The sequence below is a fragment of the Peromyscus californicus genome, unplaced genomic scaffold, assembly GCF_007827085.1.
Source record: "Peromyscus californicus insignis strain IS unplaced genomic scaffold, ASM782708v3 Scaffold_22__1_contigs__length_63687245, whole genome shotgun sequence".
In the NCBI taxonomy this organism is placed as follows: Eukaryota; Metazoa; Chordata; class Mammalia; order Rodentia; family Cricetidae; genus Peromyscus; species Peromyscus californicus.
The window spans coordinates 42025141-42043176 of record NW_026294525.1 but is presented as its reverse complement, the minus strand read 5'-3'; the positions used below and the strand labels follow the sequence as shown (position 1 = coordinate 42043176).

Below are 18036 nucleotides of genomic sequence, written 5' to 3'. Positions count from 1 at the left end.
CTTGTTCAGCCAAAAGGAAAACTAACCACAGCTAAGAGTAAAACGGATGACAAAAATGTACTGCTGTGCAATCTTGTAAGGGCAGGCAACGGGAGCAGAAAGCGGAAGGAAGGAGGGGTCCGTGGGGCTGGGAGACGAGGCTGGAGGCTTGCATGGAGGTTCTAGTCTTGATTTAATGACGCCATCCAGCAGTGGGCACACAGGCAACACTACATCGCAAGACCACACGTTTTCAAGTCCAGGAATTATTTCTTTATATTTAACATTAGTGAACGTTTAGGAGTCTGTCTAGGAACAGCGCCTATTCACTAGAAAAAAAAAAAAAATACTACATAAACATTTTAATTTTCAATTTATCAAAACTCACAGAGAAAATAATCACAAAATAAACTGAATGAGAAATAAATGCAGTCCCTGACACTAATAGGCACTAAAATAGTACCTGACCCTTCATTTTCTTTCAAACCACTTAAATAGCATGAGAAGAGGAAATCTTCTAGCGAAATACAAGTTGCCATTAAATAAAAACAATCTTGCCTCACATTTTCTAATCTACAGGAACAAAATTAATAACCTTGTTTATATCACCCAGGCTAATATTTTCACGGGAAATAGGTCCCCAGATGGTTAATGATATCTTCCGCTAACTCTCAGACATTCCCACTGAACAAAGGCTCTGAAGTGTGTGAAGTCCGTGTTTACAGCTGCAGCAGCTCATAAGAATCTGTCGTTTTTCAGTCACTAGAGGCTTCAGTCAGTTGCACATAACAGCTCTATAGAACAGCAATGATGTCGCTAGCAATTTAGATGCAGCATAAACTTAAAATAAAAGGATGCTATATCTGTCCAAAACAATTTGATCCTGCCTCCAGCTTTCTTTATAACAATTGTTTGCAACTTGTGAACTCAAGTAATGAGCTGAACCTTGCTGCATGGTAATGTACAATAGCTAAATAAAGCAACTTGTAATGACCCATTAAAAACTTTTAACATGTTTATAAAGTCATAATTTTTGAAATCAAGAAAATATATTCAGGCATGATTCTCTTCCATCAGATAAGGGGAAAAATACAGGTAAACTGACAATTACATTTCTTTTTAGAATTGAAATGCTAAAGGTGACCCTAAAAATATCTCTTTTTGCACCTTTGAAGTCCTCATATCGAAGTTTGTATAGAAATGTAGAATACTTTCTGGGGTTTGTATCCAAGTATTAGGCAAACATCTTTTTCTTTTGATATAAATAACAAAAGTGGTTCCCAAATCATTTCTGCCTCGAGTCTAATAATATCTCCACTGATGGAAGATTTAAAATACATAAATGTAACTGGATACCTTGTTTTGCCATGACTACCTGCCTCCTGTCTCTCTTGTGATGTTAACCCTAAACTGAAGTTCCACGGCTGAGCTACTAAGGAAAATGATGAAATCCCCCTTGGGTCTAGAAGAGCGATTCACGGCTGTCTCCTTACAGTGAACGTAGGATCTGGATCGGACAGAGACGAGGTCAGTTTTTCACAGAGTGTGGTCCAGTTTTCACAGTTCAGGACATCAGATGGTGGAGCTGAGCATAGTGTTTGCAAAGCTTCATATCTCACCTACAGAGTTTAAAAGAACAATGTTATTTGTTGTTCGAATCTTAGATGGTCTTTTAATAAATAACCCAGAGCCAGATATCAGGGTGAAAGCTGAAAGATGAGAGAAGCAGAATAGCTAGCCACTAGTTCTTACCTCTTTGAAACCCTCAGCCAAAAGAGAGTAAGTTCTCCTCACGCCTTATATACCTTTCTCTGTCCTGCCATATTACTTCCTGGGATTTAAGACATGTGTGCTTCCCAAGCAAAGGCATGAAATCTCAAGTGCCAGGATTAAAGGTGTGTGCCACCACTGCCTGCCCTCTATGTCTAAAATAGTGGCTGCCTTTGTCCTCTGATCCTCAGGCAAGTTTATTAGGGTACACCACATATCACCACAGTTATTAATGCTAAAAGAACTTCCATTCTCCAAGATACTATTTAACAAACTACTAAGAGGAAGAACCAGAGAAACTATGTTTTAATGACTCGCTTTTGAGAATCAGATGCTCTTTCATAAAGTAACTCTTAGGAACACTTTTGTGTAAACTAAGTGCTAGGTAGAGAAAGCAAGAATGGCCTGTCTTTTGTAACGAAATCTGTAACAGTACACGTGTACTGTGACTATATCACAGCTAAGAGAAATGGATGGAGGCTGCACTGGAACCACCAAGCAACATTTTCCAGGAGCCTCATCCTGGGCATCCCCACACTGTAAGCCTCCCACTAGAGCTGCTAGAGAGTGCCTGATTTACTTTCAGCACACCGCCCACACAGCTACTGGAAAAGGCATTCCCAGTCCTGCCTCTGTGAACAGCTCCCAGGGAACAATCTGATCAAGTGTTTTCATTTTGCTGCTGGACCATATTTTCTGGCCTTGTAGCCACTGAAGGAGAAAAACTAACTCAGCGGTGAAATGCAAAATTGAATTTCTACCTTCCCCCAGATAGCCTACTTCCTAATCATTATAGAATCCAATCAGAATTCACCCCAAACACAGACTCAAGGGACAAAAGTGGAGAAGGCTCCACCTTATAGAGCAAAGCTTCATTTGCACTCTTATAACTGCTAAAAAGGCAACATAACAAGGCCAAGCTTCTATTCAAAGTCTGGTCACTCGATATAAATCAAAGCCAGGGAGCGACATTGAGGCAGCAGAGACCTACATCACAGACTCAGCTGTTTCAGATAAAGGGGGAAATGCAGGGTGCTCCATGGGGTCCCATCGAGGAAAACTGCTGAGCACACCTGTGGGACAGGCATTAGGGAGGTTAGAAAGAGGGTTTGAAAACTCAGGGGCTTCCAATATTAAGTAATTTCTCCTTTTCAGGTAACTTCTAGAATAAAATCCTATAAAGAATTTACTACTTGAAATTTACCCAGAAGAAAAGTCTCTAAGCAAGAATATATTTACAAGTAATCCATTTAAATTGAAGACAAAATTTGTAATATATAAAAGTAGTTTAGTCTCGTATCCGGTTTCATTTAGCATTTTTTACTAACAATCAAGAAAAAAAAAAGCAGAATGCAAAATGCCAAAAGAAAAATAAAGTGATCTCTGATTTCTTAGATTTCAATAGGATAAATCAGAACTATTCATTTAAACAGAACCATTTCTGGAAAGTAATTCATTTGAAAAATTGATACTAAATGACATACCAAAGATACACCCAAAAGTCTGAGGTTTAAAAAAACCTTCAGCCAGGATCCCTCCCCAGCTGACCTGCCTCACGCAGCCCAACCAGGAATGGACCAACAAATGCCAGTCCACTTTAATTAGAAGAACAGCTCTTTGGAGTGAACAATACGGACACCCACGGCTGCACAAGATACAGAGAACACGTGACAGCTGAGAGATCGGCCCTAAACAAAGCATCTGCACCATCTCCGTAAGGCTCGGGGATCACCACAGAGGAGGCAAAAGAAAGCCAGAAGATGAGGAAAAGGGCCGTGAAATAGCATCTTCTAAGCAAGACACAGCCATGATCATCGTGACCTCTGCAAGACCAGGCATCCCCACAGTCAGCTACGGAGGAACTGTGAGAGGAACGCCGGGGACCCTATAACTTACTGAATTGCTGCCAACTAACAGACTCCAGCAGAAGGCAAGGCAGAGTACCCTGTCTTGTGCCCACTAGGGAGCCCACAGGGTGCAGTAGACAGGTCCAAATCCATGCCCACAGTCAAAGGGAAATGAAACAAAATAAGAGGCCATGAATATGGGAAAAGAGATTTAGTGGGGAGGGACTATCAGAGTTGAGAGGGAGATAACAGAGGGTAGAGTAAGTAATGAAAGTACATTAAACACGTGTGTGACATTGCCAAAAAACAAAATTTATTAATAAAAAGTTTTTAAAAATAAACTTTAAAAACGAAATTCAATTCTGTAACAAAAACTCTTGGTACTGTTCTCATGCAAACTGATTTATTAGCCTAACATGCTACATATATTTACTCACACACACAAAAATTGTTTTTCGAATTGACACAAATAAATGTGAAAGATTTTTGGGAGAGGCTGATGAATTGGAGTGAGAGTAACCAGTAGATGCTCCATACACAGGTGCAACTGTCTAAAAAGAAACTCAATTTTTTAAAAATCTGTTTTTATACTTTCCGTAAGAAAAATATGACCAATGTTATTTAAGTGAAGCAGCAAAGAAGACACATTAGGACCACTGGAGAAATTCTGAAAATATAATTAAGACCAGCAATTTTAAAAGAAAGCTTTACTTCCTTACAATATACAAAGGCTATCATTTTCCTTGGCTATTAAGGCCAATTACTCCTGATTTTCTATTTCCATATGCAGTTGCTCTCCAGCTCTTGCAAAACATGTATTTCCAAAATAATTTATCTGTACTGGTTGTGTTCATTTGAATGAGAATGGCCCCCATGGGCTCATGTACTTGAATTCTTGGTGCTCAATTGTTGGAACTCTTTAGGAAGGATTAGGATGTATGCTGGAGAGGTATGTCACCGAGGGCAGGCTCTGAGATTTCAAAAGACTCCTGTGATTCACAGTGTGCTCTCTCTCGCGCTCTCTCTCTCTCTCTCTCTCTCTCTCTCTCTCTCTCTCTCTCTCTCTCTCTCTCTCTCTTCCTCTCTCTCTCTCCTTTGTGGCTGTAGATTGAGATAAGAGGACAGCTGTTTCTTCACTCCGCCATTATGAACTGAAACCATAAGTCAAATTAAATGTTTCCTTTCCTAAGCTGCCTTGGTTCTGTGTTTTATCACAGCAATAGGAAAGTAACTCCACTTGTCTTCCATTCTCACTGTATGCTTTTTGGACCTTACAAAGAACTATTTTAAATCTGAGTTACAGTCTATGAATTTTTATTCTAGGGTAAATTTCTGTTTTCATCTATTCTTGTACACTGCTGTATTTTTAAAAGTTCAGTTCGCCTTTTATCCTCTTGCTTTGATAAAATTTGTTTCTCTCAGTCAACAACATAAAAAACAAACTCCCTTACTGGATTTTATATGGTGCTTGTCCTAGAAAACAGTGCACCCAAACCTCCCTTTCTTTCCTTCACTAACATAGCTCTAAAAATGAAGCCATATCAAATTCCCTTTAATAAACAATGTGTAAGCTTACTTTTTCCATGAAATAATGTAAAATATGCAATTAGAAATATTTAGAAATAAATGCTTACTGTGGTATCACTTTTAAAAATTCTATTGTAGTTTCTAATTCAAAGTGACCCTCTAATAAAACAAGACATCAATAAATAACAGCTTCTAAAAATCTCTCAAAATACGAACAGATATAATTTAATACAATTGCTTCTTCAAAATTCTTTTTCCTTGTTTAAATGTTTTCCATTATTTATTTATTTATTTATTTATTTATTTAGTGTGTGAGAGTGGATGTGGAGGGGTGTGGGAGCATGTGTGAAGGTCAGAGGACTTGCAGGAATCAGTTTTCTCCTTCCACCAGGTGGGTCCGGGGATTGAACTCGGATCATCCGGGTTGGTGGCAAGCGCTTCACTTGCTGATCCATCCCCAAACTTTTTTCTAATAAACTGTTACAGTTTCATGCATAATAGTTGGTGAGATGTTTGTCCAACACAAAATATAAGCTGCAAGGAAAAAGTTGGTGAGATCTATTGTACAACCCAATGCGTATGTATCGTACATTCTAATCCTAAAAATTTGTCAGGGAAGAATGTAAGCCACTCAATCAAAAATTTTAAAAAGACTAAGTATGGGCAGTAATACACATGTTTACTATCTGAATTTATTCACTATCCAGTCTGTATATTTTCAAGACATTGCACATGATAGTATTCCATATTATCTGTTAAAATAACCTTAAGTAGATGCTCATGTTTTCTAAAAACGAAGCAAGCACTGAGATTTCATAACAATAAAATACTGAAAGGGGATAGCTACAGAGACAACCACACATAGCTTTATCCCTTCCAAACTGAAGCTAGGGAAAACAGATGGTGTATGTATATTCCTCAAACCAAAAAGTCTCTAAAGAAATTCTTCGTGGGGGGATGTGAGGGCCTAAGTTCACAGCCCCTGGAATCGCATAAAAAGCCAGGCACTGTTGTGTATATCTGTAATTCTAACACTGGGGATAGAAGGGCAGCCATGGAGGAAACCAGAAGTTCACAGGCCAGCCAGTTCAGACAATCAGTGAGCACCAGGTTCAGTAAAAGATCCTGTTGCAAAATAAATCAATGGATAAATAAGGTGGTAAGCAGTAGAGGAAGGCAAGTGATGTGGACCTCTGGATTTCATGTACCCATCACATGAAACCATGTGTACCTGTGGACACACAGGAAGAAAAGTAAAGAAGAAATGAAGTAAGTGAGTGAGTGAGTGAGTGAGTGTGCACAATGTGAGTGTCTGCTTCAGACAGAAAAGCTAATCATGGTTACCAACCCAAGACTGCTTATAATTATAAAGACCTAGCACCTAAAAAACCAACAACAAACAAAAAATACCACCACCACCACCACCATAACCACCACCATAACCACCACCAACAACAACAACAACAAACCAGCCAGCTACTACTGACTGCAGTCTAGACTCGTGCATGGTATCTCACTGAACAAAACAGCTATCCTTTGAACTTACCTCTTTAGGTTGCCCAGGATCCAACTGATCTAAAATCAGCTGTAGTTTTCCTTGACAGAATTTGTAACTCTGTAATAGAATAGATAGAACATATAGTTATTTAGCAGACTTCCGGAAGAGCCACCATAAACCATGGCTAACACAACTGCAGGCATGCTATGCACTCTGAACAAGAGACAGGTGATCAATCTATTTCTACCAGGAGAAACTTGTAACTTTTGTTTCCCATGGCTTTGTAGTCAGACCTGAAATTTCTCAACAGAACACCGCACCTTCCTGTACATGATACTGTTTGCTGAGCCACGATAATGTACAGAACATTGAAAGCCTCAAAAGAGATTAAAAAAAATACACATTGTGCACCCAGAACAGTGATATGAATCAAACAAAACTACCAAACAGCAAACAATAAAAAACAGGAACAGCACAGCCGCACCTCTGTTCACCCTCCCGTGTCACAGTCCCACCTCTGCTCACCCTCCCGTGTCACAGTCCCACCTCTGTTCACCCTTCCATGTCACAGTCCCACCTCTGCTCACCCTCTGTGTCACAGCCGCACCTCTGCTCACCCTTCTGTGTTACCCTCTTCCCCAGACTTTCCATAGCCTGTGTATTGGTGAAAAAATTCCTGAAATAAAACCCTCCATCTAGAAAAAGGTGTGCAGTACACTCTTGGGCTCCCCCAGAGCTCTGCACAATTGCCCCCTTGCCACTCTGACCTCAGCTCATCCAGCTTCTTGAGGAAGCATTCCCTGGTATCACAAGGGCAATCTGTCTGCACCTTCACCACCCCCTACACTACGGCTCTGTGACAGCACGGCATTACTGCTGACAGTTGAAAAACTGCCTCCACCAAACTGGCCTACAGGCATGTCTGTAGGGCATTTTCTTGACCAAAGACTGCTGTAGGAGAGCTCAGCTAAGCGAGCCAGGAAGAGCAAGGCAGGAAGCAGCTTTTCTCCGTGGTCCCTGCCTCTGCTTCTGCTTGAGCTCCTACCCTGACTTTGCACAATGATAGACTACAACAGGGACATGTCAGCCAAATAGACCTTTTCCCTTCTAAATTGCTTTTAGTCAAGAAAGCAAACAAGGATCAACAGTGTCAAGGATTCAGGAGAGAAGCTGTATTCAGAGTTCTAAATCCTAGCTCCCTCCTCTGGCCATGTTGTCCTCAACTCCCATTGCCCATCCTCGGTCCCGACATCTCCCCACAGCAGCACTGCATCTCTGGGCTGAATGCTTTGCTTCATCGTTATTCAAATTGTCAAATAAATTTGACATTTCTGTTGTCTATATAAGAAAATAGGGCCAGGCGGCGGCGGTGGCACACGCCTTTAATCCCAGCACTGGGGAGGCAGAGGCAGGTAGATCTCTGTGAGTTCAAGGCCAGCTTGGTCTACGGAGGAGATCCAGGACAGGCACCATAACTACACAGAGAAACCCTGTCTTGAAAAATCAAAAAAAAAAAAAAAAAAAAAAAAGAAAATACGAAGTAACTGCTTTTCACCTACAACAGCCTATTTAAGAAGAAATCTGGAAAGATAATTCACTGATCCCCATTCTTATCTGCAATACAGTAGCAAGTTCCATAACAGCTGTGACAAATGGTAAGTGAGCAATTACTTGAACATTCTGTTACAGTTGATGAGACAAGCAGTATTATGCTAAGTAGCAGTCAATTAAAGAGATAATCCTTAGTTCTTAACAGAATTCATCTTGTAAGTGGTCGCTGTAACAAAGACTTATGTGCAATATTCCAGACACTGAAATCTCTTATATTTTACAAAGCTGTCATAGCCAACCAACACAGTGCTTCCTCAACTTCCCTCTTCCTTTTTCACCACTACTCCCTTGCAGGGGAGCGGGGGAGGATGGCCTCCACAGGCTCATGTATTTGAATACTTGGTCTCCAGTTGGTGGAACTGTTTGGGAAGGGTTAGTGGGTGTGGCCTTGTTGGAGGAGGTGTGTCACTGGGGGAGGGTGCTGAGGTTTCAAACGCCCAAATCACTCCCAGTTAGCTCTCTCTGCCTTGTGCTTGTATATCAAAACGAGCTCTTAGCTACTGCTCCAGGGCCATGACTGCCTGCCAGCTACCATGCTTCCAGCCTTGATGACTGTGATCACCAAATTAAATTATTTCTTTTATATGCTGTGTTTGTCTTCTCACAGCAATAGATAAGTAACCAAGACGCCAAATTTTAAAGATCTTTCATTTTGTGCTTCTTCAGAAAAAGTTCCCTAGCCCAGGCAACACTTAACTGAACTCACTGGTTAGCCAAGACTGGCCTTTTGAACTCCTGATCTTCCTACATCCACTTCCAAAGTACAGGGACCACAGGCATGTGCCACCACCTAGGATTCAGCCCCATCTTCTTTGACTTCCTGCGATCATTCATCATAGCTAATTAACCATCCTTCCTGCTGTGACATTTACCCAGCCTGAAGTCCCTATGGGCAAAATGGCACACAACTGTCACTTCAGCAATGCTGGACTAATGCAGCAGGCTGAGGAGTTCAAGGCCAGGTACGTGGCAAAATTCTGTCCAGAAATTTTAAAGTTAATGAATTAATTAAAAGGTAGCAACAAAAACACAACACCAAAGTCCCTAATACCTCCTCTGATAAATCATCCTGCCCCTACTGACACGGAAAACATGTGCCACCTCAAGTGTCCCCTACTTGCTATCTACAGCTACACATCACAGGTGATTCACACTACATTAGCTCCAACACAAACTCTTCTACCATGAGAAGCCGGCATGAATTGCTGCCTGTCATACTAGTAGCATCTACTCTGAAAAAACACTAACCTTACCTTGTCTCCACATCTGACTCTCCTCCCAAGCACCGAGTTCAAGACACCACCATCTCCCCAGCCATCTGAGCTAAACACCATAGCTACAACTTCAGTTCCGATACTATTCACACCAGCTTTTAGACTCTGCCCATAGAGTTTATGGATCCTACTTCTGCAATAATTCTTACCCCACTCTGTTCCTCTTTCCCACTACCAATCTACCTCAGTCCAATTCTTACTGCTTCTTTTAACAAGTGACAGCCTTCTGACTTCTCTCCTGACAAGCATGCCCTGCTAATGCTCTCACACTTACAACTAACTGCACGGAAGCCCTCCCGGGGCCACTTCTCTAATAAAACCTTGAAATGGTTTCCCTTCACTGTGAAAGCATGAGCCAGCTTGGCCACTGAGTGTTCTTTGTCTTGGATATTTACTCAACATTCCAATTTTACAGCCAGGATCTACAAGCAATGATTCAAGTATAACCTTTGCCTTCCCCTCACAAGCCGATCCTCATCAACCATTCCAAACTACTCCCCCACAACCTTCTTCTAACGTTTCATACTGAGTGTCAATAGAGTCTCATATATACCACATGCTCTGTTGATTCACAGTTTTTGTCCGTTCCCATCCTGAAATACATTTCTCTGCAGTTCTTTGAGATAAGCCATGAAGGCTCTATGATCCATTTCTACCTTACAGTTCTCTTATGTAGGTGCCTCCTTAATCTCCACAAGGAAATATGCATATGATTAATATTTGCATTTTTGCAGTGGCTTAAGCACCGCAGTATACACAGTAGTTGCAGAATACATGTCTCTTTTTTAAGCACATTCTATATATTATCCTGAGAATCACTGTTTTTTCAGTCTTGTTTCTCATTTTTGTACTAAGCAAGTATTTTTATTAATTAATTTATTAATTTATTTTACATCCTGACCACAGTTTCACCTCCCTCCTCTCCTCCCAGTCCCACTCCCTCCCCACACTCCTCTATGCCCCTCCAAATCTACTGCTTCTCCATTTCTGTGCAGAAAAGGGCAAGCCTCCCGTGGATATCAAGTTGCAGTCAGACTAAGCACCTCCCCTTGTATTAAAGCTAGGCAAGGCGACCCAGTGTGAGAAACAGGGTCCCAAAAGTCAGCAAAAGAGTCAGAGACAGGCCCTGCTCCCACGTTAGGAGATTCACAAGAAGACCAAGCTACACAACTATAACATATATGCAGAGGGCCTACATCAGTCCCATGCAGGCTCCCTGGTTGCCAATTCTGACTCAGTGAGCCCCTATAAGCCCAGGTTAGTTGATTCTGTGAGGTTTCTTGTGATGTCCTTGACCACTCTGGCTTCCTCCCTCTCTTCAGCAGGATTCCCCGAGCTCATCCTAATGTTTGGCTGAGGTTCTCTGTCTCTGTTTCCATCAGTTGCTGGATGAAGCCTCTTAATGACTGGTCTAGCCTAAGACCCATGCCACAAAAGTGAGCCCACCCCGACACTCCCTGGAGCACCAGGACCCACAGGCTGGATGACCCAAAGACCTAGGATAGAACCAAATATGATTGGAGAAAAAAATAATGTCAATGTAATGATGCCAATGATACTCTGCTATATTCATGGATTGGTGTCTAGCCCAATATACATCTCTTAAATGAGAGTCCACACCCAAACAATTAATTCTACTCTATTTGTCCCTTTCAATTCTACTCTTTGTCTTTTATTCCCACTTTACAAGGTGTATTAGAAAAATGTAACCTTGGGCTAGAGGTGGAGGTCACTTTCCTATCATGTGCAAGGCTCTGGATTTAGTCTCTAACACTGCATGTGCAAGTACACATGAGTGTGCACACACACAAGCACATACACACATACACAAAAGCATACAAGGACAGAAGAAAGAAAAGGTGTAATATAGTCTCAATCTGTTTTCAACTCTATAAAATTCCTTTGTCTTCCTAAACACAGCCATGTTGCTCCTGAAAAATGCTTTTACACATTATACAACTCTTCATTATACCATTCAGCCTACTGCCTGAATTAAAGCTGACCTGCACTATATTAAAGTCCATTTTTTATATTATTGGTCAGCATTGGATAAACATAAATAGTGACAGCAACTAACTAGAACATACTTAACTAGATCATGTGACGTGTCTACTACAGTACCTAAGTGCTGGATTTTCAGTGGTTCAGATGAAAACTCCTGAGGGTGTTAAGTAGTGCCTGTGGCTTAATCTGCAAAGCACCACATGGATCTGTTGTTGGTAACAGATGTGACCATAACAACATAAGAAGCTTCCAAGAGGACTTGGGACATATTTATATGTGTTAAAGCAGAAACTGAATATGGTGATATTTTATTTGTATTAAAATGTTATTTGTATGTTAATAAATAAAGTTGCCCGGGGGTCAGAGCTATTAGCAAGCCATAGGAAAGCAGGACAGTGGTGGCATACGCTTGAAATCCCAGCACTTGGTAGGCAGAGCTAGGTAAGTCTCTGTGTGTTCAGGGATACAGCCATTATTGGATACACATGCCTATAATCTCAATACCAATCATGGAAAACCTGGAGGCCTATACAGACAGGCCATGAGGAGGCAGTCATGTGGTTGGGTTTACAACCAATGAGAAGGCAGGACAGGAACTCTATGTAAAGACTTTAACACAGGGGTAGCTCTGGTTCGGAGAGGTAGGACCACCGCAGGAGGAAGGGTAAGGTTTTAGCTCTTAGCTCTGACCTCTTGGCTTTCTTCTTTGCATTGGTTCTGTTTCTTATTTAATAAGAAGGTTGGTTACATCTACAACTGAACAAATCACTTCTGAGCATAGCATAAAAGAGAAAAGCAAGAACAAAAGATGCTCAAACTGTTGATCTAAAAAGAACAACAGTGTTTAGTCATTGTCCTGGTTTTACTGTCAACTGGACACAGCCACAGTGAGAGTCATCTGAGAAGAGGGAACTCTGAGGAATTACCTCCATCAGACTGGCCTATGGGCATGTCTATGAAATATTTTCTTGATTGCTCATTGCTATGAGAGGACCCAGCCTGCTGAAGGCATCACCATCTCCATGTAGGTGGCCTGTAGACAAATCTATAAGGCATTTTCTTAATTGGAAATAGATGTGGGAGTGCCTGGCCCATTGTGGGCATTGTCACCTCTGGGCAGGTGGCCCTGGGTTGAATATGAAATTAGGCTGAGCAAGCCATGAAGAGCAAGGCAACAAACAGCATCGTTCCACGGCTTTGGTTTTAGCTCCGACCCCCAGGTTCCTGCCCTGACTCTCCTCACTGGTTAAGTATGACCTGAGAGTTGTAAGCTGAAATAATTTCCTCCCCAAATTGCTTTTGATCATGGTGTGTTATCACAAGAGAAACCATAACTAGGGCACTGGGAAAACACTCAAAATAACTATCTGTGTTTAAAAAGTCAAAAAGAAAACCGAGACACAGACGAGGATAAGAGCCAAGGTCCTAGTTCATCAATGGCACAGCCATCGATTATTTCAGACTGACTTAGTTCAAGATAGATTCAGAATGAACTAGGCTCGCCTGGAATGGCTTTTTTTTTGAGTACCTCTAAAATTTCTGAATTGTGCATCTACTTATAATTAAGCTTGAAATACAGACTAAGGTAATTTCAAAATAAAAGTTTTAATACTTTCAAATGTTAAGCTTATTCTAAAATTTCCTAGATGTTTGAGTTATACTGATCAAAACAAAAAAAAATTCACTTTTCTTTTAAAGTGCTATATTCAAAAATGGTAAAGTCTATTAATATTTTAAGTTATGAAGAAGCATTTAAGTATTCATAAAAAGGAATATATTAATATGGTTAATCAAAGTAACTCTTTTTTTGGTGTCAAATTGTCTCCTCAAGAGAATAATACCAAAACAAGCAAACAGGCAAACATGAGCTCATACCTGCCCTGCCCAGGTTTTCTCCCAAACTATTTTTTTCAGACTGGACAATATTATTACTCTCATTCTTAAAATTTTCACAGAGGCTAGAGAGATGGCTCAATGGTTAAGGACATTGACTGCTCTTCCAGAGGACCTAGGTTCAGTTCCCAGCACCCACATGGCAGCTCACAACTGTCTGTAACTCCAGTTCCAGGAGATCTGAAACCCATGGCAAAACACTAATGTAGATAAAATAAAAATTTTAAAAAAAAATCCAGGCAGTGGTGGTGCACACCTTTAATCCCAGCAAATCAGGAGGCAGAGGCAGGCAGATCACTGTGAATTTGGGGCCAGTTTGGTCTATAGAGTGAGTTCCAGAACAGCCAGGGCTGTTACACAAAGAAACCCTGTCTCAAAAAAGAAAAAAAAAAAATTCACCTGTCTTACCCTTTTACCTCTATATTTTTAAGATTTTAGGCTCTTGCTTTTCTCTGATTAAACAATCAAAAAAAAAAAATGAACTTATCAACCAGAGCAGTCAAAGATGGAGGAATCCGCCACATGTTAGTTGTGCTACAGCTACCCTTAGTGTTTGATGAGGCTGAAAACTGCAGTCCCCCGTCAGCACAGAATGCTCACCAGAACACCGCAAAGTCTGGAGGATTGCATAAGGCGCCAGAAAATGGGTTAAGCTCCAGACATTAAAGTTTGAGGAGTCGTGGCAAAATAATAATAATACATTAGGATAACTGGAAATCCACATTCTGAAAAACAGAAGAAAGGCTCTATGCCCAGTATAGGAAAAAGGAACTCAACAAAATTCTAACTGGAAGAACTCAAAGCCTAGCAATAAATGGAGCCTGAGCTGTTCCCAGAGGGAGGAAAAAGGAATCTATTTCCTTGCCTCTTTCAGCTTCTCGAGCCTGTTTCCTGAGTCTCCTGGCCATGTCCTACTTCATCTTCAAGCCAGGAGTTACATTTAACAGCCCTGCAGCATGCACAGCGCATTCTCCACATTGAGCCCCTTGAGCGTTTCTTACATAAACCCTTGTGACTGCACTGGGCCCCAAGGAACCCAAGTCATTTCTCCACCTGAAAACCTGAACTTAATAATCAGTAAAAGGGGATGGAGGGATGGTTCAGCAGCTAAGCGCACTGGCTCTTCTTCCAAAGGACCCGGGGTTCAATTCCCAGCACCCACATGGCAGTTCACAACTGTCTGTAACTCCAGTTCCAGGGGATCTGGTATCATCGCACAGACACACATGCAGGCAAAACCACAATGTACATAAAAAAATAAATAAATCTTTTAAAAACTAATATCATTAAAGTCCTATTTGCCCCAGATCCCATATTCGCAGGTTCTAAAGATTAGCACATGGATATCTTAGAGAGAGCAATTACTCTGCCCTCCACATGTACCAAAGGATGGCTCATCACAGAGAGAAATTTCTCATAAAGCAAAGAAGATGCTAATGCCTTAAACAGGTAACAAAGTAAGAGCATGTAAGAGCAACAGGTAACAATTACTATAAAGCACCTTCTTCATGTAAAGTACATCTCCTGAGGTAGGTTTCTTTTGGAATATAAGAAAATAGCTAGCCCATTACAAAGCATTATAACATTTGTCTGTACTATGCTAAACAGTATAAGGGGATGGCAGAAAAGAAAGAACATTAACTGTAAAATCTTAATGTAATTGGGGAACATTCCAATTTCCCAGCAGGAAATGGCCCAATGCCAAACTCTTTCATTGCTCTGCTCAAAATTATGGTTCAAAACTATTATCTCTGCTTTATTCTTTGATATCTCCAAGTCTACATATACTAATAAGAGTCTCCAGTTTTTTCAAAAATAGATTAAAAATCCAGATATGATCAAGTTACAATATTTCAAAAAATAATGAAATAAGGATTATGCCATTCACAAAAATGCAACATCAAAATTTTTTATGTTGATATACAATCACCAGAATGAATGGGTGATCTATAGAATGTGAAACAATCTTTGCCATTTATACATTAGACAGGTGATTAATGTCTAAAATTAATTTAAGTGCAAAATTAAACATACACAATGTCACCCAATCAATAAATGAGTTAACAGACCAAAGAGACAGTCTCAAATAAAAGAAATATAAATGGCCAATAAGCATTTGAGACAAGGTTCAATATCCTTAGCTGTCAGGAAAATGCGATTTAAAACTGCTTTGAGGCAGAGTCTGGTTAGTCCCAATCAGAATGGCTACCATCGCGAAAACAAAGGCTGGTGAGGTTTGGGGGGAAGAGTTCCTTTACCCAGCTGGTTTGAGAAATGTAAATGAATACAGCCACCATGAAAATCAATATGGATTTGATTTGAGGCTACTCAAAAAACTGAAAAGAGAACTATGATATGCTCCAAGTATGCCACTCCTAGGTATATCATATATTCAAGAACTTTAAGTCAGCATACCACAGAGAAATTCTGCATCTTTTTGCATGCATGTTTATTGCTGCTCTATTTAATCACTAAGAAATGGAATCACTTTGCATACCTATCAAAAGATGAATGGATAAAAGAAAGTAGTATATACAGTGGAATTTTATTCAGTCATAAGGAATAAATGGAAAATGCACAGAGCTGAAGGTCATTCTGTTAAGAAAGATAAGCCAGACTCAGAATGACAAATGCCATGCTTTCTTTCATTTGCAAAATCTAGATGCAAATCTGTGTGTGGGAAGGTCATGAAAGTGGAAGAGGAAAAGTAGAAGAAAAACTCTTTGAGAGAATGAGAGCAGAGGGGACTAGCAAGAGAAAAGCACAGAGGATGCTGGGGGAGTGGAAGATGGGGTAAACAAGAACAAAGTATAATGACATATATGTATGAAAATGTCATAATGAAACCTATTACTTTGTATGCTAACTGTGAATTTTAATTATAGGAAGGAAAAATCCAGATATATTGTCTTCAGCCCAGAGCAAGTGGTGATTTTGAAGGCATCACTGAGAATGTCAGTATTTAATGGAGTTGTTAGAAGGCACAGAATCCATCTCTTTGCTTCCATAGAAAAGATTCCAGGGTCCAGCAGCAAGCGGTGAGTGGTAACAGGAGCAGCTCTATTACACTGAGCTAGCTGATGGCAACGTGCAGGATCAGTGAATCGGAAGGGCTAGCTTTCTTGGAGGCTGATCTAAGGTGGTTTCTATGGGAGATAGATGACTTCATAATGGTAAATAGCTTCTCACAGACAGGTGTATGGTCAGATGATGAACCTCTGACCCTAGTCCCTGAGAAAGAAATACTTCTCAGTTCTGCAAGTGTCAGGAGCAAAGATCATCCTTTCCTTGGCCTATTCTTGTCACTGATTGGTGTGCTACCAATATACACTGGATGAGCTACAGGAAGGAGCTGCCCTGAGAGCCTCCCACTGGTCATCAATTTCACAGTCATGAAAGAAAACACTGCAGCTGATCATTGAGGAAGACTGGGGTCAGCAGGACCTTTTCACAATAATTCATCCTGACCGTCATCAGCTTCACCTCCTAAAGTATCTCTTTTCTAAGCAAAGGCATACCCACACACCTCTCCAAGCTCACAACTCTCAAAGAGCAATCCGGGATGTTCTAACATTCATATATTTGTTTCAGAGAGTTAAGACATCCCACAATGTCCTCATGGACAGAGTTCACTTTCAATCCAATTAATCTCTACTGAAGCAGTCATATTCATAGAAGATTCAAGTATTGCCTGTCTGTGGGCATCCCAAAGGAAGCCACAGATCTGAAGAAATGGTTTCTTTTGAAGAATCCAAACAAGACAAAATTGAAAAACAAGAATATTTTAAATAATGATTTTGTTCTGTCAAAACCTGAAAGATCTGTTATTCTAGTCACTAGAAATAACTTAGCATTTGGGAATTAGCAACTGATGAACTCCTCACTACTCGATTAAGCTTAGTTAGATCTTAATACTTTCATTTTGGAGATCTATTAACAATGCTTCGTTTTTTTCTTCTCTTGTGTTTCAGTGTATTAAAAGGGCTCATTAAACAAGTAATATCATTTAACAGTGATCTCCTGAGTCCCAAAATGAAGGTTTCTGTCTTTTAATTTCTGAAGATGCTCGGTCAAACAATTAAGCCAACCCCACTTAATGCAGTTAAGTCATCTTCTTCCCAAGAGCTCATGAACAAGAAATTATCACGGGCTATAAGGTGGAAAACCCCCAATATCAATCACATCCTCTGTCATGTCACAGAATCAGCCTGGCTTGTAAACTTCACAGCTCAACACAGTCTCCCCTGACCAGTGATGCAAGGGCAACTAAGCCCAGCAACGCCAAGTCTGCTTGGGCTACTTCCAGTCCCAACGGGGGCCACTGTGCATCTTTTTTTCGTGTTTTATCTGAACTCCTCAGATCAATTTTTGAAACATGCTTATGGTCTACTTTCTAATTATGTCCTTCTTTATTTGCAGCACTAGAGATAAAGCCCAGGCTCTGAGACACGTAGAAAGGCAATCTATATCCACCGTAGAGGGGCAGGAACCTTCTCACAGGTGGAGGTTTGTGACAAATGATGTATAGCTAATCCTAAAGGCCTAGACTTGCTTTTCAGGTGTGCAGATTTCAAAAACAAAATCATTACAGGCAGGCGGGCAGACAGTGTTTAGCCTGGAAGCCTGTTGGGGG

General features: G+C 40.6%; 1 protein-coding gene across 3 annotated transcripts in view; it reads right to left on the bottom strand.

Annotated features, from left to right (window-relative positions):
- Nucleotides 1–18036, bottom strand: part of Tbc1d32 (TBC1 domain family member 32) — a 228459-nt gene that overhangs the window by 196309 nt on the left and 14114 nt on the right. For all 3 annotated transcript variants that reach the window (XM_052751314.1, XM_052751315.1, XM_052751316.1), the window contains exons 4-5: nucleotides 6670–6738; nucleotides 1473–1598 (exon numbers count right to left, since the gene is read on the bottom strand). In XM_052751314.1, coding sequence (XP_052607274.1) covers nucleotides 1473–1598; nucleotides 6670–6738 — 195 coding nt within the window. The remainder of the gene's footprint in view (nucleotides 1–1472; nucleotides 1599–6669; nucleotides 6739–18036) is intronic.